Below are 12,428 nucleotides of genomic sequence, written 5' to 3'. Positions count from 1 at the left end.
TGACTTAGCTTTAGAAGGAGGAGAAATAAAGGCATTTGATCCCCCAAACTATTAACTATTGGTACTATTAGTAGTCAACCTTTTGTGTGATAATTGAATTACTAACATTTTTATGTTAGGTCATAATTTGTATGAAGTTTGTTTTCATCCAATTAACTAAAGGACAGGAAAACCATTGCCTTGGCAGAATTTAAGTCATTGGTTAACATGCATGACTAGATGCATGATGCATAGGACGTATTCATCTTCTTTTTGAAGTAACATCTGTATTATATAAGATAAGATACTTTCAGAAAGAGTTACCCAGCAGTTTACTACCTTAAAATGTTGTTACATTACTTTGTCTTTAATAGCCAGTGTTCTCTCTATCATTGAAACTGGGGAGGAGGCAGGGGATGTGCCAGATGAGGACGAAGAGGAAGATGGCCTGGCCACCATATTGGAGGGAGAAGAGATGGAAGAGGACCTGACACTCTCTGGTGGAGTGACTGAAGGTTCTGGAACACAAGACAGTGAAACCAGTTTAAGTGGTGGTGTGGATGCAGATGTAAGTAGGGGCAGCAACTTAAAAGCAACTTTTGACTCATCTTTGATATTTAAATAGCTTGCTTACATTAAGTATCACTGTAGAAGTAGAAGTTTAAAAACAAATATTTTGAAATATTTCACTGCCTTTACTTTGATCCATTAGCATTTTTTTTTGTGTGTGGTCTTTTGGTTTCATTATCTAGTAATTTAATTAAAAAATTGTCGTTATGTACTTGGTATACTTCTAATCAGAGATGTAGCAGGTGGTCAATGTAAGGTATGAAGCCCTAGGGAGATGTAGCAGGTGGTCAATGTTAGGTATGAAGCCCTAGGGAGATGTAGCAGGTGGTTAATGTAAGGTATGAAGCCCTAGGGAGATGTAGCAGGTGGTTAATTAAGGTATGAAGCCCTAGGGAGATGTAGCAGATGGTCAATGTAAGGCATGAAGCCCTAGGGAGAAGTAGCAGATTGTCAATTTAAGGCATGAAGCATAAGATCTTTTTGGAGCATCAATTATGTTTATATTAATGCTTAGTGTTCTTTTGCCCTGTATTCTGTTGATGGCTAATTGTTCTATCATCATCAAGTTTGCTCTATCTGCAACATCAAAGTATCCAATAGTCAAACTGTTTTATGAGCAACCAATGTCATGCTTGATGTAACTGTTTCATGAGCAACCAATGTCATGCATGATTGCTTGTGTTTACACAGGAACGTGAAGGGGATGGTGAAGATGACGGTTCTTCGAGTGATGAATTTGATGATGAGTGCCACACTGGAGACAATGATGAGGAGGTAACTAGTTTGTTCTTATGTTTATAGAATAGATAGAAATGTCTAGGATTGCATTTTGTTTCCTGAGTTAACTTATTTTTATTTACCTTGTGGCACAAACAATTAACTATTATTGCTTGGCAATAAACGCTAATACTGTAGGTATCATGTAATTAGATTTTGAAAAAATAAATTGTATGCATAAGTGCTATTGTAAGCTCGAAGTAATTTAAGGGTATTATTTAAAAAAATATATGTTGGTCACTATTAATAAATGGTAAAGTAATGCAACTGATAGTCAAATTCCTAAAATATTATTTGAACTGAACCCACCAGGTGAAAGTTGTGAAACCAAAGTGTGTTGTGTCTAAAGAAGATGAAGATTTTATGGCTGCTTTAGATCAGATGATGAATGACACAATACAGGTACTGTATTATTGAACAATTATCTGTCCTTACTTAGTGGCTATTATTTGTAATAAAGTTTTCTATAACTTTTCTAGAGCTACATCTTGATTATTGTTTTAGGCCAGAACACAAGAAGCTATCAAAGTCCCTCAACTAGATATTGCCTTGCCCACTCAGTTGAAGAGTAAAAAGAAACTGGCTGTAGGGATAGTACCTGGTAAGTCTGTTAAGATCATGTCATGGAAACGTTTGAAACTATTGAGTTGCTCAAGACTTATTGTTACAGAAGAGAATCTTTTCATTAACAGGCCAGGGTACAGTGGAGAAAGAAGAGGAAGATAAAGATGGATCATCTGCATTGAAATTTGTTTTAATGACAAGAAAAGGAAACAAACAGCAGGTTTGGTCTTTGGTTTTAGTCTTTTAATAATGTAGAAGTCAATCTGGAAAGATTTTAAATAATTTTTCTTTAAAACTGAAACTTTTTTTCTGTGTCTTTCCATACAGTTGACTGACTTTGAAATCCCAATGACTGCAGAATTCGCTACAAAATTTAAAGAAAGAGAAGAGGTGACACTATAAATCTTTGTAATCTTTAGTTAAAATAGTGGACACTAACAGTTAGAAATGTTTTGTTTTATATTAACTAACAAAGTGATGGCACATTAATCAAATAAGAAATAAAAATGCATGATACAAATTTTCTGATTTACTTATTTATCTGATAAGTATGTTTGGAACTTAATTTTTCTGATGTATTATTAATGCTGTCTTATACCTTTTTGAAATTCACATTAGTGCCACATTACAACAAGTGTTTTTCACAGTTCTCCTTTGTCCTTGTTATATTTAGTAGTCCTATTTAGTGTTGAAACACAGCATGAATTATGGACTAGAAATTGTAGTTGATTTGTTCTACTATAGCGCTATCTCAATTAAAAGGACATTAAAATTACCCACAATTTTAGAGTTTTCTTGGTGGCAACAACACTTTAACTAGGAGTTAAGTCTAGTTGAATATTTCTTTAGGCTGAAAGATAAGTCTAGTTGAATATTTCTTTAGACTGAAAGAAAAGTCTAGTTGAATATTTCTTGAGGCTGAGAGATAAGTCTAGTTGAATATTTCTTTAATCTGGGAGATAAATCTAGTTGAATATTTCTTTAATTTGGGAGATAAATCTAGTTGAATATTTCTTTAGGCTGAAAGATAAGTCTAGTTGAATATTTCTTTAGGCTGAAAGATAGGTTTAGTTGAGTATTTCTTTAGGCTGAAAGATAAGTCTAGTTGAATATTTCTTGAGGCTGAAAGAAAAGTCTAGTTGAATATTTCTTGAGGCTGAGAGATAAGTCTAGTGGAATATTTCTTGAGGCTGAAAGATAAGTCTAGTTGAATATTTTTTGAGGCTGAAAGAAAAGTCTAGTTGAATATTTCTTGAGGCTGAGAGATAAGTTTAGTTGAATATTTCTTGAGGCTGAGAGATAAGTCTAGTTGAGTATTTCTTTAGGCTGAAAGATAAGTCTAGTTGAATATTTCTTGAGACTGAAAGAAAAGTCTAGTTGAATATTTCTTGAGGCTGAGAGATAAGTCTAGTGGAATATTTCTTTAGGCTGAAAGATAAGTTTAGTTGAGTATTTCTTTAGGCTGAAAGATAAGTCTAGTTGAATATTTCTGGGGGGGTTAAAGATAAGTCTAGTTGAGTATTTCTTGAGGCTGAAAGATAAGTCTAGTTGAATATTTCTTTAGACTGAGAGATAAGTCTAGTTGAATATTTCTTTAGGCTGAAAGATTAGAAAAAGAGAAGATGAAAAGAATGGTTCTAGACTTCCATGAGAGACAGGAGGAGGAAGAGTATCAAGGTACGTAGACACAAGTCAGACAATGTTTGACCTATCTGTATAGTACTTCTCAGACTTGATTGAATAGATTTTAGGTGTCCAGTTCAAAACTCCAATTCTGAGAGTTAATGTGATGTATAGTAACAATATAAATTTTTTTTTTTCACACTATAGAGGTCATGGCCAGCATTAACCGAACCCCTACCACTAATGTGAACAGAGAGAGGAAAGTGAAGTACCAACATCCTAAAGGTGTTCCTGACGCTGACCTCATCTTTGGAAACAAGTGAGTTTTTGTCACTCTTTAAAATTGACTACAAAATTGAGGCATGCCTTGTACCCACCTTGTAGACTGCACACAAACAAATGTGTTGACTAATACACCATAATTATTTTTTGCCAACATACTTTTCTATTTTGTTTGTGCACAAAAATGTTTAGACTTCATTGTCCTCACATTTGTTTGTTGGTTGGTTTTGTGTGTATGTAGTCAGTGTTTTGTTTCCACTTGTCAGAGATTGGCTTTTTAATTTCATCGTATGGCTCAAATATGGATATTAATCTTTGAACTCAAAGACACACCTTATTATTATGATGATGTCAAAGCTATTGGATATGTCATTAAAATCTAAATGGATTGATTTTTGTTTTTACATTCTTACACATCATAAATCATTAGTATTCACAATGATGAATTATTAAAAAAGTGATGAGAAACAGCTCTAAGAAACATATTAGCTTACTGAGAGCAAATGCCCTGACTAATGAACCATCTTGAAATGAAATCACTTGTCACTTAGTATTTACTTCAGTCACAACTCTCATGTACTAGTTACAGATTTGGGCTCTCAACACAACAAACACCACTTTAAGTACTCAATCGCAGCAGAAGAATAGCACTTAAATCAGAAAACTTCTCCCAAAGAATGATGACATAAGAGGGCACTTTGCTTTGCATGCTCCAACAAAAGTATAAATGCACCTAATGTTCATCAGTTCCTATATTCCCAACAACTCTTGAACTGACTGCTCATGTATTCCTATCATTTCATGTTGCTCTAGTTACAAGGTGACCACCAAGTAGTAAGTCCAATGTTGGTCTGTATGTTTTCTGTTTCATTACTTCTTGGTTACAAACCACTTGGCCACAGTGTAACATCAAACAAATTAGCTAACTAACTAAACCTTCAGTGATCCATGACTCTCTCTGCATTGTTACTAAGTAAATTTCTCTAGTGTACAGGATTATTTAGGTTTAACTAGAAAACTTGAAGCATGCAAGATTATAGTGAAGAGTATATGAATTGCTAGATCATTAAATATCAAAACAATATCAAGAGGCTTTCACAAAATTAATTAACAAAATAATTACTGATTTTTTTTTTAAACATTTCTTTTTTAATTTGAGAAATTTGTGTTGTATTTAAGAAGTTAAATGTAAACAATTATTTTTTAAATTTTGGACTATGTCCCTTTCATAGCTCTTGTCTAAATGGATTAGATAAAGCATTATTCAGATTTGTTTTAACATCAGTATATCATTAGTTTCTTGTGTGCAAGTTTTCCCATATATACTTTATCCTAAGAATGATTATTGTTGTTTTCATGTAGAGAAATACAAAATGTAATCCATTGCTTTGAATAACATTCTGAACTGCTGGATAATAATGGGCTCTACTACTAAAACATATCCTAATACAATTTGTTTGTAAGCTTACCATTTCCATTCAAACTTCGTATCAAGAGACTAACTTAAGTATAACCAGGAGAAGCTCTAAGCGACAATTGATCATAGCTGCTTTTCTGCAAGGCTGTTGTGAACTGTTGAATTTCTCCTCCTCCCACCCCCCTTTTTACCTTTTGAAAAAAAGAAAAAAAAAAGACTTGTCTTCTTATCTTAATCTTCTGCACACTTGTAAGCTGGAATAACTATTTTATGAAGGAAACATTTTTGTTTCTACCCTTAAAGTTTAACCTAGAAGGTATTCAATTTGAATATCAGAAAACCAAATGAGTCTCTAGAATTATATTTTTTTTACTTGCTATAAGCGTTTATTTAAGAAAAGGTGAAAGGGCTGCTTTTTCAAAATGTTTGTGCTAAGTCTAGAATTGAATGACTTTAATGTTGTGTTGGCAAAGTGATCATGGGCGTAGCCAGGATTTTTTCCGGGGTGTGTGTGTGTGTGTGTGTTTCTCCCTCCCACCCCCAACCCCCCCGGGAATTTTTTTTTTTATATGTATTTATGTGTGTGTGTGTGTGTACATAATCTTTATTGCATTCTGACCCTTCATTCTTTCAAAAAGACGTTTATTGTGCCCTAGAATAGGTTCTTCCATGAGTTAGTGGAAAAATTGTAGATTCCCCGCCAACACTAGCAAGGGGGTCTGGGGGAGCGCTGGGAGCTAAGCACTATTTCTGATATTGAAAGCCAACAAAATGCATATTCTGAGGTATCTACAGTGCATTTTCCTGTTATTAAAAAGTTTTATTTCAAAAACCTAATGTGCTATTCTTACTGACTTAGACCCTCCCGCGCCGTTTGGCGCATTTGCCGTCCAGCTGTTTCCATAAAATTGTAGATTCCCTGCCATTACTAGCAATGGGGTCTGGGGAGCGCTAGCGCGGGGCAAAGCCCCGCCGCCAAGCACTATTTCTGGTATTGAAAGCCAACAAAATGCATATTCTGAGGTATCTACAGTGCATTTTCCTGCTATTAAAAAGTTTTATTTCAAAAACCTAATGTGCTATTCTTACTGACTTAGACCCTACCGCGCCGTTCGGAGCATTTGACGTCAAGCTGTTTCCATAAAAATCTGTCACTGGTAATGTCTGAAGCCTCTTCCCACCTGCCATGAGGACCTCAATGAATGAGTGGCGTCAAGTTAAACTAGGATATCATTGCAACTCTTCTTATGCGTAATTCATTTTGTCGGAGAACATGTCCCGCAAACCTCATGCGTCGCTCTCTCACAATCTTACTAAAGGGTCGACTCCCAGTTCGGCATAGGATTTCCTTGATTTAAACCCGATCTCTATAACTGACTCCTAAAATCTGTCTTAGCCATCTTTGTTTAGCCACATTTAGTGTTTTTCAATTTCGGCAGATGACTATTCACTGCAGTTTATTAAGGGAGCCCTGCCACTGGTAAAAATGTGTAACCACTCTTGAATACGCTCTTGGAATTAAGTGACTGTAGTTTGCTTTAGATTTTATATCGAAAAGAGAAGTTTTATCGTCAAAATCATCTGTTTCGGGTTTCCCACCTCAAAATGCTCTGTAGGGGGATCTTAAACTCAAAACCATCTGGAGGGGTTTTAAACTTTAAACAAACGCCATCTGTAGAAGAGGGGTTTAAACTCAAAACCCCCGATTGGATTGGCTACGCTCAAATAATTTTAGTGTGTAATTTGCTTTTTTTTAATATAAGAGGTATTTTTAGCATTAAACCCCTCTGAATGGGGGTTTAAACTCAAAACCCCTTTTGGCAACGCTCATAGCATTTTAAGTGCGTAATTTGCTTATTTTCTTACACTGAAGATGTATTTTTTAGCCTCATAGATTTTAGTGTGAGTAATTTGCTTTTATTTATATTGAAGAGGTACTTTTTAGCTTCAAACTCCACTGGAGGGGAGTTTAAACTCAAAACCCCTTTGACTACACTCAAAACATTTATGGTGAACATAAACATGATGGTTTATCGTAAATTTTGGATGGGGTTTTAAAATCAAAATCTCCCTTAACCGTGCTCTTGGAATTAGGGGATTTTTGTTTTGTTTTATAGAAGGGGGGGGGGGTTAACTGCAAAAACCCCAAGTAGGGGGTTTAAAACTCAAAACCCCAAGTAGGGGGTTTTAAACTCAAAACCCCTGGTAGGGGTCTTTAAACTCGAACCCCCCTGGTAGGGGGTTTTAAACTCAAAACCCCCTGGTAAGGGGTTTTAAACTCAAAACCCCATTGGTTGTGCTGGGGCAATTGATGGTTTAGTATTAAAATCTCACCTAAAATAAACAAAATCAATGCAAAAAATCATTCACTAAATTCCGATCCCCCCCCCCCCATTCAGCACACTTGAGGCTCTACTCCATTGTTCATCAGTTGTTAACTACTGAGTGCTAGCTGAAATGTTTGAATGGTGATTGTCAAATCCCTGGAGATAATTTGATTCTTTTATTCCACAGGAAACGTTGAGTTGGTGTGCACTGAACAACCCACCTCGCATTGAGTTATATTTACAACATAAATATATGACTTCTGTCTGAAAGCCCAGTGTCCAATCCTTGAGGGAGTCTTAAGTCTCCCTACAGCTGACAGCATCTGGAGCTGATACTGAACCGACTGGAGAAAGTGAAAGCTGAGCCAGAAGATATTTGTCTTACAGTTGAGCTTGTTGAGTTTCACTCCTGACAGGATTTTTTTTTCTTTTCCTCTTCACCTTTGTTTTAATTATATATCAATATACCCACTGACAGAAATACACACACACACATGAAAACAGACTGACACAATAATAGAAACACTCTAGTACAAACTATGACACAGTGATAAAAACACAGAGATTGAAATGTTCACACATACATGCATGTACATTTCTCTTCTAAAACTTTGTTGTAAACTTTGACTAATGAACTGTTGTTTTACTTCCAATCCTCTTTGGGGGTTGCACATTAGCACAAAGGTGACATTTTTGGTGATGGAACACAAATGTTGATATCTCCCAGACTCCAGGACTAAGTGGATACTGCTTGTAGTGATACTCTATTCTTTCTTCTATATCACTCAAAGTTTGAGTGTAGTTTTTTTTTTTGTTAAATAAAAGACTTAGTGTTTTAGAAGAAAACACTAACATGAATAAATGTTCTGAAGTCCATGCCCTAGCTCTTGGTTTGTGTAACTGAACACAGTCATGTGATCTAAAATGTTGACATTGAATAAATCCATGAATTTAAGTTTGTGTCATTTTGTCTTTTATTTCCATCAAACTAGTTTCTATGTTTAGACATGGTTTTACTATCTGGCTGATTTACACTCTTGACTCATTTACAAACTTATTTGGCAACACTCAGATTTTAGGATTCATTAGTTTGCAGATAAAAGTCAATAGAAACGAAGGTTCTAATTCCAATTTCCTTATTTAAAAAAAATACAAAATATAACAAGATTACAAACTCAGAGGCGGCCCCCGTGGGAGTCGAGTTTGCAAGGAATATTCAAGACGTGATTTTGTTTTGATTGTTAAAAGTAATAATGTTTCATAGATTCATTTGGCGTTGTAAAAAATTTTTTTTTCTGTAAAATGTTTTATATGTTGCTGTTGTTCCTTCAAAGTGAAAGATAATTTACTTCCTTATCCAAACCTCCCTCCGGACGATGGGGGATTGCAGTAAGCAGGGTATGAACCTGGGACTGTCGAGATAATCAGTCAGCGCGCTAACCGCACGACCAGGCATTGCTGTTATGAAGTTAATGACAAACTAATAGCCTATAATTGATAAAGAGATATATTACGGCATGACAACTACCCGATAAGTACAATATGTCAGACTAGCGATTTTAGATAATCTTTTGGTATTGATCTGTAATTGAAAGTAAAGAGCAAGGCATCGAGCTTGTACATCAGCTCTACGTCCCAGCACAGTTACTAACAGAGCTAACCTAAACTTCTGATTTAGCACTCTTAAGATATATATATATATCTCTTCTAGATCGAACATGTTCGCCGGATGGAGGACAATCGCATCCCGAAAATCATTCTGTACGGGCAACTTGCGTCTGGCTCAAGAAAAACAGGTCGCCCCCACTTCTGTTACGTTGATGTGATAAAAAGGGATTTTAAATCAGTGAACATTGATACTGACCATTGGGAAGACATAGCCTTGGACCGCACTAGTTGGAAAGAGACGGTGACCAAGAAAGCTATAGACAGCGAGAAAACATGGGCCTCGGCTCTTGAAGAAAAGCGTGCCACACGGAAAATGGCCAGCTCCTCTTATCACCAAAGCGAAAGCCACCTTGACCTGCAATATATGTGGATGGGAGTGTCTCTCCAAAATAGGGCTTCAAAACCTTATGAAAAGTTTTCGAGATGAATCATAGTCGCCTTACGACTGAAGGAGGTCGATGGATAGATCTAAAATATAAATTTGGAATAATGTAGATGTAATTTAGATAAGATTTATGTAAAATATAAAAAAAAGCCTAGATAATCTAACAATAGACTGAATGCATTATTAAATTTACAAATAGAATAGTATTAGTATTTTATAACATTGCAACATTGATCTAGACATTTGGAAATAAATATGTACACTTTAAGTCTAGAAATTGAAACTATAGATCTTTATCTAGTCTATATCATTCTAAACTAGACCTTGAAATTCTAGATCTTGAATCTACAATTATTTTAATTAGAATATAAATCTAAATCTAGTAAAAAAAAAATCTAGATTACATCTAAATCTAGCTGGTATGTCTTTTTTAATACGAGAATATAACGTGGTTTATTAAACATTAATGCACCGAGTTCTTTTAACATTTCATTTAATGAATATATCCATATGACGTCAAGGGAAAAAATCCACAAAGTCATATGGCCTAGTTTAGACTAAAAAATGTCTTTATCAATACGAGTAAGTTGTCGAGGGTTCATAGACATTGGTTCACTGATTTATTTTAGCATTTATTTAAAGAATTAACTCCTTATGACGTCAAAGAAAAAAAATTCCATTACGTCACAATGGGCTAGTTAGACTAAATATGTATATATATATATTTATATATATAATATATATATATATATATATACAAGGTTTAAAGCGCATCTTTTGTGCGTTTTGTGTGTCAGTCAGTCTGTCCGTCAAGTTAATATCGAAAAAAGATTTAAAGCTGTTGAAATAGAAATGAAAAATATTATTTCACCATGCGACACTTTTGATAACAAAGAAAGATGATTTTGTGTGTATTTTCAGTATCACTAAGTCAAATATGTTATAAAATGTACAAGAAATGTTCACAAAAAATATAAATATTTGTTAACTGTGTTTTTTTCTGGTCAACTAGCTGCTAAATTTATGAGAAAACATTTATGTTTGTTTATAAAACCTGAGAATGCACTTTGTATGTATATAAATATCACGCACATTTTTCAAATTGGACTTTTTATGCGGCGTCTTTCGTGCAGTAGAGTGACAAGCAGCGGCAAGAAATGGTACCGGTACTAAACTAGTTCCCTCAAAGAGTTTTAAATAATCAGATTTTTTTTTAGTGCCCCCATCAGGATAAAAGACGCTTTTTTTTTTGTGCGTTTTGTCTGTTGGTCGGTCTCTTCGTCACGTTTAGACAAAAGATTACAATCTAAAAGCTATTGAAAATTTGATTTAACCTTTAATGTTCATTCTGAAACATCTCAATAGTTTTAAGTATCTATAATAGATTGTTCCGGATGTTTTTGTGAAAAACAAATCAATACTAACGAATGTTTGTTTGCTCTTCTAACTTATATTACATTTAATTGTTCCGTTTTTTTAATGTAATAACATATAAATGCTAAATGAAATTCTCTATACTGACTTATATTTCATGAACTATAAAGTTGTTTCGGATATTGTTTTATTGAAAAAATAAATACTGTCAAATGATTGTTTCAAATTTAAAAATTGTTTGAAAATCTCTCCACAAGGCTATGGTACATCTTTTTTTCATACGAGACCATCCCAAAAATTTAAGGTATTAGATTTATCTGGAATTCTCTTTTTCTCTCACTATATAAACATCCTGAACAATCTATTATAGAAACTTAAAACTATTAAGATGTTTTGGAAGTGAAATTAAAGGTTAATCAGATTTTAATAGCTTTTAGTCTTTTTTTTTTCCTCCATATAAACATGACGGACTGACAGACAAAACGAACACAAAAATGCGGTTTTAATCCTTATATATATATATATATATATATATATATATATATATATATATATATATATATATATATATATATATATATATGGAGTTAATTCTTGAAATGAACTGCTAAAATAACTCGGTGCACCCATATCTATGAACCCTCGACAACTGATTTTAAGTTTCCATTTCTGAAAGTCTACGCAGAGTGTTGGAAACTTGGAATGTGGCTTTCTATAGTTTGAAATCAACTCATTGAAGATTTTTAAATCCAAGTTTCTGTTTTGTTCTATACGTGTTGGACTGTTGGTGAAATATGGACGAGTGGTCCATCAAATTAAAAGATTTTTAAAGCTCCGACGTTACTTAAGAATTATAGATGATTACAGCATTGTCCAAATCTCCTGCAAGACCTTAGCAGGGGTAGAGTTTGAACTTGGGACTATTGTGGGGCCTGTGCCTTGTATTCCCTGGTGATGAGTGACCAATGAATGTGAAAACTAAGGTCTAGAACACAACGTTATAAGAGACACACTGAAGACCAAGAAGAATATTCCCATGAAGACTAAGAAGAGTATTCCCATGAAGACTAAGAAGAATATTCCCATGAAGACCAAGAAGAGTATTCCCATGAAGACTAAGAAGAGTATTCCCATGTATTCCCATGAAGACTAAGAAGAGTATTCCCATGAAGACCAAGAAGAGTATTCCCATGAAGACTAAGAAGAATATTCCCATGAAGACTAAGAAGAGTATTCCCATGAAGACTAAGAAGAGTATTCCCATGAAGACTAAGAAGAGTATTCCCATGAAGACTATGAATCAGTCCTGGCCTGGAATAGCTTAGCTGACTAGGGACAGTGTCAAACTGTCTTCCCCTCCCCCTTCTTTTTTTATTCTTTCCTCGTGTAGCCGGGTAACGGTTTCGATCGGCTCCCCCCTCCCTCACGTAATGCAACAAGTCTGCTAGATGGCACGGGATGG

The 12,428-nt window shown here is 34.6% G+C and overlaps 1 protein-coding gene across 3 annotated transcripts in view; it reads left to right on the top strand.

The window, feature by feature from the left end:
* The window catches only part of LOC106054072 (regulator of nonsense transcripts 2-like), a 29,654-nt gene extending 21,160 nt beyond the window's left edge, over positions 1 to 8,494 (top strand). For 2 of the 3 annotated variants that reach the window (XM_013209788.2, XM_013209787.2), the window contains exons 32-41: positions 354 to 547; positions 1,240 to 1,323; positions 1,639 to 1,728; positions 1,831 to 1,927; positions 2,019 to 2,110; positions 2,218 to 2,280; positions 3,489 to 3,567; positions 3,721 to 3,832; positions 4,609 to 4,629; positions 7,727 to 8,494. In XM_013209788.2, the coding sequence (XP_013065242.2) occupies positions 354 to 547; positions 1,240 to 1,323; positions 1,639 to 1,728; positions 1,831 to 1,927; positions 2,019 to 2,110; positions 2,218 to 2,280; positions 3,489 to 3,567; positions 3,721 to 3,832; positions 4,609 to 4,629; position 7,727 (833 nt within the window). In that variant the 3' untranslated portion in view covers positions 7,728 to 8,494. The remainder of the gene's footprint in view (positions 1 to 353; positions 548 to 1,239; positions 1,324 to 1,638; positions 1,729 to 1,830; positions 1,928 to 2,018; positions 2,111 to 2,217; positions 2,281 to 3,488; positions 3,568 to 3,720; positions 3,833 to 4,608; positions 4,630 to 7,726) is intronic. The other variant, XM_013209789.2, reaches the window with a different exon arrangement.
* The last annotated feature ends 3,934 nt before the right edge of the window (positions 8,495 to 12,428 follow it).

The sequence above is a fragment of the Biomphalaria glabrata genome, chromosome 4 (genome assembly GCF_947242115.1).
Source record: "Biomphalaria glabrata chromosome 4, xgBioGlab47.1, whole genome shotgun sequence".
NCBI classification, from domain to species: domain Eukaryota; kingdom Metazoa; phylum Mollusca; class Gastropoda; family Planorbidae; genus Biomphalaria; species Biomphalaria glabrata.
This window is presented reverse-complemented; position numbering and strand designations above follow the sequence as displayed.